At 47.3% G+C, this 12,876-nt stretch overlaps 1 protein-coding gene across 2 annotated transcripts; it reads right to left on the minus strand.

Annotated features, from left to right (window-relative positions):
* Positions 1–9,322: 9,322 nt before the first annotated feature.
* On the minus strand, positions 9,323–12,847 carry LOC146386150 (uncharacterized). 2 transcript variants are annotated; one of them, XM_084932208.1, is made up of 4 exons: positions 11,656–12,847; positions 11,498–11,558; positions 11,160–11,347; positions 9,323–11,028 (listed from the first exon to the last, which is right to left on the minus strand). In XM_084932208.1, the coding sequence occupies exons 2-4, from the start codon at positions 11,546–11,548 to the stop codon at positions 10,839–10,841; spliced, it is 429 nt and encodes a 142-aa protein (XP_084788334.1). In that variant the 5' UTR covers positions 11,549–11,558; positions 11,656–12,847; the 3' UTR covers positions 9,323–10,838. The 2 variants fall into 2 exon arrangements, with proteins under 2 accessions (XP_084788334.1, XP_084788333.1); XM_084932207.1 differs by having other exon boundaries at positions 11,498–12,847.
* Between the last annotated feature and the right edge of the window lie 29 nt (positions 12,848–12,876).

Raw genomic sequence — 12,876 nt, forward strand, 5'->3', positions numbered from 1 at the left:
CCTTAGCTAGCAGCACAGGCCCTGGTGTGATGTAGATGGCATCAGCCAGCAGCACAGGCCCTGGTGTGCTGTAGATGGCCTCTAACAACAGAAGCTCAGGCCCTGGTGTGATGTAGATGGCCTTAGCTAGCAGCAAAGGGCCTTCTGTGATGTTGATGGTATTAGTCATCAACACAGGACCTGGTGCAATTAAGATGGCCTCAACAAGCAGCACAGGCCCTAGTGTGATGTAGATGGCCTCAGCCAGCAGCACAGGCCCTGGTGTAATGTAGATGGCCTAGGCAAGAGGCACAGGCCCTGATGTTGTGAAGATTGCCTCAAGCAGCAGCAAAGGCCCTGGTGTAATGTAGATGGCCTCTACAAACAGCAGTACAGGCCATGGTGTAATGTAGATGGCCTTAGCAAGAAGCACAAGCCCTGGTGTGATGTAGATGGCATCAGCCAGCAGCACAGACCCTGGTGTGCTGTAGATGGCCTTAGCCAAAAGCACAGGTTCCGGTGTGGTGCGGATGGCCTCACCCGGAAGCACAAGCCATTGCTGAAAAACAGCCAAAAGGAATGTCGTTAATGTGCCCTCATTAATTGGCAGCTGCTTTGGGTCTTTCAACACCCTCCATCTCTGGATCAATAGCAGTTCAATTACATGAAAAGGAGAAACTTACAGCACCTGGTATTCCCAGGAAGTCTCCCATGCAAGTACTAACAAAGCCCAACCCTGCTTAGCTTCTGAGATCAAACGAGATCAGGTGTGCTCAGGGTTGTATTAATAATACATTTTTTATTTAAAAATAGCGCCTTTCAAAGCACCCAAGGACACTGTACAACAGATAAAAACACAAAAACTGGAAATATACACAACATAAGCAATTTTAAACAGATGAGTTTTGAGGGTGGACTTAAAAAGAGGGAATGAACTAATATTTTTGAGGTCAGGGGGTAAGGAATTCCAAAGTCGAGGGGCAGAGCAACTAAAAGCCCTGCCCCCCATTGTAATCAGATGAACGGAAGGAACAGAGAGAGAAAGAGAAGATGAAGATCTGAGGCACCGGGATGGGAAGTTCATCTGTACTAAATCGGAGAGGTATGGTGGAGAGAGAGAATGAATAGCCTTAAATGTATAAAGGATTATTTTAAAATGGATGTGAAATTTAACCGGGAGCCAGTGTAGCTGCTTCAGGATTGGGGAGATGTGGTGGGTAGAGGAAGTCCTAGTAATAATACGGGCAGCAGAATTCTGGACACGTTGGAGCTTGTTAATGGATTTTTGTGTAAGGCCAAATAATAGTGAGTTACAGTAATCAATTCGAGAGATAACGAGATTATGGATGAGAATGGCAGTGGCATGAGGAGTGAGGAAAGGGCGCGGGCGATTGATATTACGGAGTTGAAAATATGCTGCATGTGTGACATTATTGATATGTGAATTAAAGGATAATGTGCTATCAAGAATGACACCCAAGCTTTTCACAGAGGGAGAGATAGGGACCAGCGAATTATTGATAGTGAGAGAGAAATTGTTAATTCTGGATAGCAATCGTTTAGTGCCGACCAGGAGAAGTTCTGATTTATTGCTGTTGAGTTTAAGGAAGTTGGAGGAGAACCAGGAATTGAGTTCAGCTAAGCAGAGGGCGAGGGAGGGTGGAGGAAGAGTAGAATCAGGTTTGGTAGAGAGGTAAAGCTGGGTGTCATCGGCATAGCAGTGGAACTGAATGTTATATTTACGAAAAATATGTCCGAGTGGAAGAAGGTAAATGATGAAAAGGAGGGGCCCGAGGACAGATCCCTGGGGCACCCCAGTAGATAGAGGAGAAGGCTGAGAAGTGAAGGATTTTAATTGAATGAATGGTAAGGCTGTAAGCTGCTGGAAACAGCACAAAGTGTCAATTTATGGAATCAAGTGGTGAAGCGACCAGCACGTGAAGTTACGAACACAACCCTCCAACTTAACTACAGTGTTGACGCTAACTGCATTCTTGCCTAATACCCTAACCCAAGGACTCAATTTAGCATTTAACCAGCAGCAAAGGCCCTGGTGTAATGTAGATGACCTATGCCAAGAGTAGAGGGCCTTGTGTGGCTCATTTGGTTTTTGTAGCAGCACAAGCCCTGGTGTGGTGTAGATGGCCTTAGCCAGCAGCACAGGCCCTGATGTGTTGTAGACAGCCTCAGCCAGCAGCACAGGGCCTGATGTATTGTAGATAGCCTCAGCACACCTGATCTCCTCTGTTCTCGGAAACTAAGCAGGTTTGGGTTTGGTTAGTATTTGGATGGGAGGATTCCTGGGAATACCAGGTGCTGTAAGCTTTTCCTTTTCATGTCATTGAACTGCTTTTGAGAAGGAGGGTGTTGAAAGACCCAAAGCAGCTGCCAATTAATGAGGGCACATTAACGACATTCCTTTTGGCTATTTTCAGCAATGGCTTGTGCTTCCGGGTGAGGCCATCCGCACCACACCGGGGCCGGTGCTATTGGCTGAGGCCATCTACAACACAGCAGGGCCTGTGCTGGTGGCTGAGGCCATCTACAACACACCAGGCCTGTGCTGGTGGCTAAGGCCATCTACACCAAACCAGGGCCTGTGCTGCATGCTGAGGCGATCTGCGATACACCAGGGCCTGTGCTGCATGCTGAGGCCATCTACAACACACCAGGGCCTGTGCTGGTGGCTGAGGCCATCTAAAACACACCAAGGCCTGTGCTGCTGGCTTAGGCCATCTACACCACACCAGGTCTTGTGCTGCTAGCAAAAACCAATTGAGCCACACCAGGAATTCTGCTCCTGGCATAGGCCAACTACTTCACCACCGCCGCATTTCCTTCTGGTAGAGGCCATCTACACCACACCAGGGCCTGTGCTGCTGGCAGAAACCAGTTGAGCCACACCAGTCCCTCTACTCCTGTCATATGCCAACTACAACTCACCAGAGCCATTGCTTCTGGATGAGACCAACTACAACACACCAGGGCCTTTGCTGGTGGCTGAGGCCATCTACAACACAGCAGGGCCTGTGCTGTTGGTTGAGGCTATGTACAACACACCAGGGCCTGTGCTGCTGGCTGAGGCTGTCTACAACACACCAGGGCCTGTGCTGGTGGGTGAGGCCATCTAAAACACACCAGGGTCTGTGCTGCCGGCTGAGGCTGTCTACAACACACCAGGGCCTGTGCTGGTGGCTGAGGCCATCTACACAACAAGGGGACCCGTGCTGCTGGCTAAGGCCATCTACACCACACCAGGGCTTGTGCTGCTAGCAAAAACCAATTGAGCCACACAAGGCCCTCTACTCTTGGCATAGGTCATCTACATTACACCAGGGCCTTTGCTGCTGGATAATTGCTAAATTGAGTCCTTGGGTTAGGGTATTAGGCAAGCATGCAGTTAGCGTTAACGCTGTAGTTAAGTTGGAGGGTTGTGTTTGTAACTTCACGTGCTGGCCGCTTCACCACTTGATTCCATAAATTGACTTTTTGTGCTTTGGCCAGCAGCTTACAACCATACCACCCTGAGCACGCCGGAGCTCCGGACCGTTCGGACCTGGAGCTGCTAGCCGTTAGCTTGCGGCCATATTATCTACCTTGGGAGTTTAGTCATGTGATCTGTGTGTGTGTTTACATCCCTCCGAGGGCCGACACAACAGCTGCCTGTGAGAAAATACACACAGTTACAGCAAGACTGCAGACACAACACCCTGAGGCTTTCATTATTATATCTGGAGACTTTAACCATGCCACACTTGATTCTACTCTGGCTGCTTTTCACCAGTTTGTGAATTGTCCCACACGGAGCAACAGGACAATTGACCTACTGTATGCTAATGTGAGAGATGCATACAGAGCCACCCCCCTCCCCCCACTAGGGAAGTCAGACCACAACCTGGTTTACCTACAGCCACAATACACACCCCTCGTCCAAAGGCAGCCTGTCACAACACGCTCCATTAGGAGATGGACCCCAGAAAAGGAGGATGCTCCGAGGGACTGTTATGACACCACAGACTGGGATGTGCTCCTGAGCCCACATGGTGAGGACATAGAGGGGGCGACACACTGTCTGACGGACTACCTCAACTTTTGTGTGGACACGGTTGCCCCTGCTAAGACAGTACGGTGTTATCATAATAACAAACCGTGGGTAACACAGGAAGTCAAAGCTGTCCTCAACATGAAGAAGAAGGCTTTCAGGAGCAAAGTGAAGGAGGACATGAAAGCAGCACAGCGGGATGTGAAACGCTGCTTGAAGGAAGCAAAGGACACCTACAGGAGGAAGGTGGAGCAGAAGTTGGAGAGGAACAATATGAGGGAGGTCTGGAATGGTGTGAAAACCATCACAGGCCACAACACCAAGAACAGCACAGTGGGGGGGGGACTGTGGAGAAGGCAAACGAACTCAACAATTTCTTCAACAGGTTTGACCAGCCCACAACCCCCCCACCCTCACCCTCACCTTCACCTTTACTACAGAGCCCTCTCCCTACTCTCCTACCTACCTCGCTTCCCCCCCCCTCCCTGACACTATGACATCCCCCCCCCTCCTCCTTCTCCAACCCCTCTCTAAACACCACGACAGCCTCTCTCCCCCCTTTCCAATCATCTCCCAGTGTCACAGTGGATCAGGTCAGGAGACAACTGAGGAAGCTTCGCCCCAGAAAGGCAGCAGGCCCAGACAAGGTGTGTCCTAGGATGCTAAAGGCGTGTGCTGCTGAACTTGGGGAGCCGCTACAACGAGTCTTCAATCTCAGCCTGCGACTGGGGAGAGTGCCCGCCCTATGGAAGACATCCTGCATCGTCCCGGTCCCCAAAAAGAACCGGCCCAATGAGTTGAATGACTTCCGACAGGTGGCACTGACGTCACATCTTATGAAGACTCTAGAGCGGCTCTTCCTCAACCTCCTCCGACCAAGGGTACAACATGCCCAGGACCCACTACAGTTCGCCTACAAGGCAGATGTCGGTGTGGAGGATGCCATCCTGTACCTCCTACACAGAGCCCACTCACACCTGGACAAGGGAAAAGGCACGGTAAGGATCCTGTTTCTTGACTTTTCCAGTGCCTTCAATACAATCCGGCCCTGTCTGCTCCAGGAGAAACTAAACAGGATGCAGGTGGACCCCTGCCTGGTCGCTTGGTTCTCCGACTACCTCACTGACAGACCACAGTACGTCAGGCTGAAGGACATCACGTCGGACACTGTGGTCAGCAGCACTGGAGCACCACAGGGAACTGTGCTGTCCCCTCTTCTCTTCACCCTGTACACCTCTGACTTCTGCTATAACTCTGAATTATGCCATATTCAGAAGTTTGCAGACGACACGGCCATCATGGGGTGTATCTGGGATGACCAGGAAGAGGAGTACAGGAGCCTGGTGAGGAACTTTGTCACATGGAGTCACACAAACCACCTGCAACTCAACACTTCAAAGACCAAGGAACTGGCTGTGGATTTCGGGAGGTCCAGACCAGGTCCACTGCCAGTTCAGATAGAGGGAGGTGGAGGTGGTCAACACATACAAGTACCTCGGGCTGTGGGTGGACAACAAACTGGACTGGTCATGCAACACGCAGCACCTGTATGAAAAAGGCCAAAGCTGACTGTACTTCCTCAGGAGGCTGAGGTCTTTCAACATCTGCAGGAAGCTCCTGAGGATGTTTTACCAGTCAGTGGTCACAGGAGTACTTTTCTATGGCGTGGTGTGCTGGGGGAGCAGCACAGCAAAGAAGGACTCATCCGGGCTGGAGAAACTAATCAGGAAGGCGGGCTCTGTGGTCGGCATGAAGCTGGACACTCTGGTGACAGTGGCAGAGAAGAGGACCTTAAAGAAACTGATGGACATTATGAACAATGCCGGGCATCCTCTGCACACGGTCGTAAACAATCAGAGGAGCCTATTCAGCGACAGGTTGCTTCTCCCAAAGTCAAAAACCAACAGACTTAAAAACTCCTTTGTCCCACACGCTATCAAACTGTTTAACTCCTCACTGGAGGGGAGAGGGAGGAGAAACAGGGGGACAAGGGAGGGCGGGAACAACTGAGCTGTAGGTGCTTTTCTACACTGTGCAATATTTGCAATATTTGTTTTTTGTTTTGTCTTTTTTTCTTATATTCGACTGTGCAATAATCACTGTGCAATATACTCACTCAAATGAGCAATCCTATTTATCCATATTGTATATTCTGTATCTATATATGTGTATATGTGTATATATGGTGTATTTATGCTTATATCCTTACTCTCATTCCCCTTAATGTATCTGTAACATGCAACTTCTTTCGGTGCTTTGCTACTGGAAACTGAATTTCCCGGAGGAACCCACCCGAGGGATTAATAAAGTTTCATCTAATCTCTAATCTCTAATCTCGTCTGATCTCGGAAGCTAAGCGGGCTTGGTTAGTACTTGGATAGGAGACTTTCTGGGAATACCAGGTGCTGTAAGCTTTTCCTTTTCATGTCATTGAACTGCTTTTGATCCAGAGGAGGGTGTTGAACGACCCAAAGCAGCTGCCCATTAATGAGGGCACATTAACGACATTCTTTTTGGCTGTTTTCAGCAATGGCTTGTGCTTCCGGGTGAGGCTATCCGCACCACACCGGGGACTGTGCTGGTGGCTGAGGCCATCTATTACACACCAGGGCCTGTGCTGGTGGCTGAGGCCATCTAAAACACACCAGGGCCTCTGCTGCCTGCGTTTGCCATCTCCACCACACAAGGGCTTGTGCTGCTAGCAAAAACTAATTGAGTAACACCTGGCCCTCTGCTCCTGGCATAGGCCAACTACAACACACAAGGGCCTTTGCTTCTGGCTGAGGCCAACTACAATACACCAGGGCCTGTGCTGCTGGCTGAGGCCAACTACACCACAAGAGGGCCTGTGCTGTTGGCCAAGGCCATCTACAACACACTAGGGCTTGTGCTGCTAGCAAAAACCAATTGAGCCACACCATGCCCTCTGCTCCTGGCTGAGGCCAACTACAACAAAACACGGCCTGTGCTGCTTGATGAGGCTATCTACAACACACAAGGGCCTGTGCTGCTGGTTGAGGCCATCTACACCACACCAGGGCCTGTGCTGCATGTTGAGGCCATCTACAACACACCAGGGCCTGTGCTGCGTGGTGAGGCCATCTACAACACACCATTGCCTGTGCTGGTGTCTGAGTCCATCTACAACACACCAGAACCTGGTGTGCTGGTGGCTAAGGCCATCTACATCACACCATAGCCTGTGCTGCCTGCTGTTGCCATCTCCACCACACCAGGGCTTGTGCTGCTAGCAAAAACTAATTGAGCCACACCTGGCCCTCTGCTCCTGGCATAGGCCACCTACAACACACCAGGCCCTGGGCTGGTGGCTGAGGCCATCTACAACATACCGTGGCCTTTGCTTCTGACTGAGGCCAACTACAACACACCAGGTTCTGTGCTTCCTGCTGAGGCTGTCTACAGCACACCAGGGCCTGTACTGGTGGCTGAGGCTATCTACAACACACCAAGGCCTGTGCTGCCGGCTGAGGCTGTCTAAAACACACACGGGCTTGTACTGCTCGCAAATACTAATTGAGCCACACCAAGCCCTCTGCTCCTGGTATACGCCAACTACAACACACCAGGGTCTGGGCTGGTGGCTGAGGCCATGTACACCACACCAGGGCTTGTGCTGCTAGCAGAAACCAATTGAGCCACACCAGTCCCTCTACTCCTGGCATATGCCAACTACAACTCACCAGAGCCTGTGCTTCTGGATGAGACCAACTACAACACACCAGGGCCTGTGCTGGTGGCTAAGGCCAACTACAACACACCAGGGACTGTGTTGGTGGCTGACGCTGTCTAAAACACACCAGGGCCTGTGCTGCTGGCTAAGGCCATCTACAACACACTAGGGCTTGTGCTGCTAGCAAAAACCAGTTGAGCCATACCAGGCCCTCTGCTGCTGGCTGAGGCTATCTACAACACACCAGGGCCTGTGCTGGTGGCTGAGGCTGTCTACAACACACCAGGGCCTGTGCTGGTGGCTGAGTCCATCTACAACACACCAGAGCCTGTGCTGGTGGGTGAGGCCATCTACAACACAGCAGGGCCTGTGCTGGTGGCTGATGCTCACCATGGTCTGCAGAGTGTGCTTGTAGTCTGTGATGGTTTGTAAGAAATAAAAATATGCAATGCCCCCAGTGCAATGACCTGCAGCTCTTTATTTCAGATTTTGTCTGAAACAAGAGTTAATTGTTTTATGTCCGTCCTTTAAAGTCTTAACCCTCTGTGGTTGGATCTTACCTTTGGATCTTTACACATTCTGCAAATATTTTCCAAGAACACAACGGGCAGCTGTTTATAGGGGAATGTGGTTTAATGCAGTACAGTTGTTATTATTATCACTTGTCACATCCTGTTTATGAAAGTTAAAAAAAATAACATTCATATAAGAAATAAAATTGTCTTGTGTCAACTGTATATGGTGTTAAATAGGCATATACCAGCGGTCCCCAACGCCTGGGCCACGGACCGGTACTGGTCCGTGAGTCATTTGGTACTGGGCCCAAGAGTTGAGGCTCGGGAGTGAAATGTATGGTTTTCAGGGTTTTTATCATTAACTCTGTTTCCCTGGGTCTTTGCCGGTGTTGTAGTTGTGTGTCTTATTTTGAAAGAACTATTTATGCATTACCATAGCGACCAGTGAGCATTAAGGGGCAGAGAGGAGGATGTTACTCTCAATGTTGTTGGTGCATTTCAGGAGGATGTTGCCAATAAAGTTACACAATTACACAGCAAATTCGCGTTTATTATTATATTTACAAAATAAACACAGTTTTTGTCTTGGTCATATCATTTTATTTTGTTGTATTAACCGCGACACCTTAAAGGCCGGCCCGTGAAAATATTGTCTGACATTAAACTGGTCCGTGGCACAAAAAAGAACGGGGAACGCTGGCCTATACTACTGTACTTTAATGTTGGTCATAAGGGTGGTACTTAAAGAGCCATATATTTTATGAGGTGGTACTCATAGTGAAAAGTTTGAGAACCACTGACATAGATCACAGTTCATGTCTCAAAACATTCCAAACCTGATCAGCTTTAGTGGTTAAACAGTTTACCCCTCGTCTTTGCAGCCCAAACCTCAGAGAGTTTACGTGCCTAACGCGTACATCGTGCCAACAGAGAAGAAACGGTCAGCGCTTCGCTGGAAGATCAGGAATGATTTGGCCAGTGGTCTCCTTCTATACAAATTCAGCTAATGATTACACTCTACATGTTGTTTTTACATACTTTTATTCAACTTTTGTATTTTTTATTATTCGAGTTATGACTCTCTTGTTACTCTCTTGGTCTCTGTGACATCATTGATGCATTTTGGGATGAAGTAGAATTTTAAGAAACTTGACCAACACTGCTGATGGCCAAATAAAGCTTTGAAAAAGGTTTGATTACTTGAAACTTTTCACCACAGTTGTCTTTGGTGACATCTTGTGGCCTGAAATATGAAGAGCAGGTTGAATCACAACTTAAAATAAACTGCTTCATCATGATCGCTCACTCTACAGAGGCTGTTGCCAGTTTCTGTTTAATATCATGTGACGGTGCTGTGTGATATCGTTCTACCACTGTTGTGCTTTGAACATGTCTATTTGATTAATAAGTAGTTTTGATGAATAAACATTCCTTGTTTAAACATGTGTCATGGTGTGGTCTCTCTTTGCTTGTGACTTCTTGACATCTGTAAACATTTGGTGAACTTTATGAGTTTATTTCTGCCTTCTGTGTCCTGCATCTGGGTCCACACTCTACCTGCCACACAGCAGACCACGACGGCTGTAAGAACAGCTGAGGAATCTGGCTGTTTATTTGGTTAAAACCAAAATGTTAGAAAGTTCATGTTCAGTGAAATCACTGAACAAAGTGAGGAAGCTGATGCACTTTTAAATGTTGTCTTCTTTGGACCATGACAGCTGTAACTAGAGAACGGTCGAGGAATCTGGGTGTTTATTTGAAGCAGCTACTGCAGTTCATGGAAACTGGTACATTTAGCAAAGTGTGATCCATGGTCTGATTTAGATGAGTGAAATCATTGAACAAAGTGAGGAAGCTGATCCACTTTGACATGTCTGTTGTGAAAAGACTTTATTGGATTCCTACATCCTGGTAGCTCTGGATAGCTGCTTGTCTCTTAAAAAATTAAGGGGGATCCCGTTTGGATCTTTAGCCATCAGAATTGTTGTCTGAAGGCCAAGAAAGATGCCTAGCGGATTTACTTTACCATCATGGCCTTGCTATATTGGTCCATTTGATTGACCTTTATTATAATTATGTATTTATGTTATTTTCAGTTGTTACAGATGGGACAGACATGACTGGGGGAGAGGACAGTGAGAATGAAAGAAAGAGAGGGAGAGAAAGAAAAACAGAGGAGAGAAGAGATAGTGAGAAACGGGGGAAGAAAAAAAAACACCTGAATCACCTGTCGACAGAAGAAAAGAACAGAAAACAAACAAAAAAGAGCAACATAATAAATACAACACCATCACACAATAAACTAGCTAACAGTAGATAACAGTAGATACTAAAGGTAGCAGCCAAGAAAGGTGTAGCTTGTGTCTGTGAACACCCGTTTGTACACCTGTGTGGATCAGCGCGCTTGTATTCAAAAAGTTTCTCCATGTAACGATCTGCTAGGGAGTGTGGGGAGCAATAGCCCCGTCCCCCAGGGCATGAAGCAGGTATAGAAGGAGATCTAGGCCCCAGACATCCAGAGGGCCCAGAGTACGAGAACCCAGGGAGGACGACCAAAGGGGCAACCGTGCCACCCTCCTGAGAAGAGCTGAGGAGAGCCCCAGATGAGGGGTCACCCAGCAGCCACGGAGCAGAAGCCAGAGGGGGTTGCAGTGATGTGCCTGTGGGCTCTGCCGGCAGCCAGCTGTGCCAGAGAGGACCAAGCCCCATGCCCAGAGGCCAGAGCGCCCCCCACCCCCCGGAAGGGGCCCAGCCGGGCCACAGGCGCCAGGCCTGACTCTCCTTTTTCCTGACTTCTGTGTCTGAAAACAGAGAAGAACATTTCATGATTTGGAGGATATAGCATCAACTGAAATCATTTCCATTAATGGTGAAAAAGAACAGTAAAAGCAGTGAGTTTGTTTCTTAGACATGAGAGGACAGTCTGTCTCACCTCTTGGCTGCACTGCCTCTGTTAAATCTAACAGCAGTGTACTCAGTAACTTCCTGTTCCTGCATGTGTCTGTGAGGCTGAGCTGCTCTGATGTTGGAGTAGAGAGGATCTGCCTGGTTATTGGAGAAGTGGATGCTGGTATACTGAAGATCATCCTGCTCCTCTGGCTGTCTCTGATCAGGTAAACACTGTATATGAAAAAAGAAAATCTCAGCTACAAATGTGATCAAATGTATTTCAGTTAAAGAACAACAGCAAAGAAGTGATTTGTGAGTCTAACAGGAAGTGTAAAACCAAAATGTTGGTTATTTGTGCAACACTGATGTGACTGTTTTCACCTGTTCTCTGTTGTTGGCTCTGTCTTCAGATTCAGCAGATTCCTTGGACATCCTCTTTTTTCTGGTTGGGACAATTGATGTTGAACAAAATAATGGCATTCATAAACTGTTAAAATCAAAGTTTATCTCACAAACAATAATGTAACAGATCTGCTCACTGAATCCACAGGAAGACAGAGAAGAATATGACAGGCAGGAGAACAGCAGCAGTTACTCCAGCTGCTTTTAATGTTCCTGCTCCTGTGGAAACAAAGATCAAAATAAAACACTGTGTATATAATGGTATACCATATCATAAATAAAAAAAAACAAAGACGGTGTGTCCAAACTTTTGACTGGTAGTGTGAATTAATTTGTAAGAAATAAAAATATGCAATGCCCCCAGTGCAATGACCTGCAGCTCTTTATTTCAGATTTTGTCTGAAACAAGAGTTAATTGTTTTATGTCCGTCCTTTAAAGTCTTAACCCTCTGTGGTTGGATCTTACCTTTGGATCTTTACACATTCTGCAAATATTTTCCAAGAACACAATGGGCAGCTGTTTATAGGGGAATGTGGTTTAATGCAGTACAGTTGTTATTATTATCACTTGTCACATCCTGTTTATGAAAGTTAAAAAAATAACATTCATATAAGAAATAAAATTGTCTTGTGTCAACTGTATATGGTGTTAAATAGGCATATACCAGCGGTCCCCAACGCCTGGGCCACGGACCGGTACTGGTCCGTGAGTCGTTTGGTACTGGGCCCGAGAGTTGAGGCTCGAGAGTGAAATGTATGGTTTTCAGGGTTTTTATCATTAACTCTGTTTCCCTGGGTCTTTGCCGGTGTTGTAGTTGTGTGTCTTATTTTGAAAGAACTATTTACGCATTACCATAGCGACCAGTGAGCATTAAGGGGCAGAGAGGAGGATGTTACTCTGTGTTGTTGGTGCATTTCAGGAGGATGTTGCTAATAAAGTTACACAATTACACAGCAAATTCGCGTTTATTATTATATTTACAAAATAACCACAGTTTTTGTCTTGGTCATATCATTTTATTTTGTTGTATTAACCGCGACACCTTAAAGGCCGGCCCGTGAAAATATTGTCTGACATTAAACTGGTCTGTGGCACAAAAAAGAACGGGGAACGCTGGCCTATACTACTGTACTTTAATGTTGGTCATAAGGGTGGTACTTAAAGAGCCATATATTTTATGAGGTGGTACTCATAGTGAAAAGTTTGAGAACCACTGGCATAGATCACAGTTCATGTCTCAAAACATTCCAAACCTGATCAGCTTTAGCGGTTAAACAGTTTATCCCTCGTCTTTGCAGCCCAAACCTCAGAGAGTTTACGTGCCTAACGCCCACATTGTGCCAACAGAGAAGAAACG

Source organism: Perissodus microlepis, chromosome 6 (genome assembly GCF_051167445.1).
Source record: "Perissodus microlepis isolate ML-2025 ecotype Zambia chromosome 6, ASM5116744v1, whole genome shotgun sequence".
Lineage (NCBI taxonomy): Eukaryota > Metazoa > Chordata > Actinopteri > Cichliformes > Cichlidae > Perissodus > Perissodus microlepis.

What these genes read in the sequence shown, in the direction of transcription:
- LOC146386150 (XM_084932207.1), bottom strand. Translation starts at nt 11,596, where the DNA reads ATGCCATTATTTTGTTCAACATCAATTGTCCCAACCAGAAAAAAGAGG. An exon ending in GAGCCAACAACAGAGAACAG is followed by an intron (nt 11,348 to 11,497) that starts GTGAAAACAGTC and finishes TTTCATATACAG; the next exon opens with TGTTTACCTGATCAGAGACA. An exon ending in AGAGGCAGTGCAGCCAAGAG is followed by an intron (nt 11,029 to 11,159) that starts GTGAGACAGACT and finishes CTCTGTTTTCAG; the next exon opens with ACACAGAAGTCAGGAAAAAG.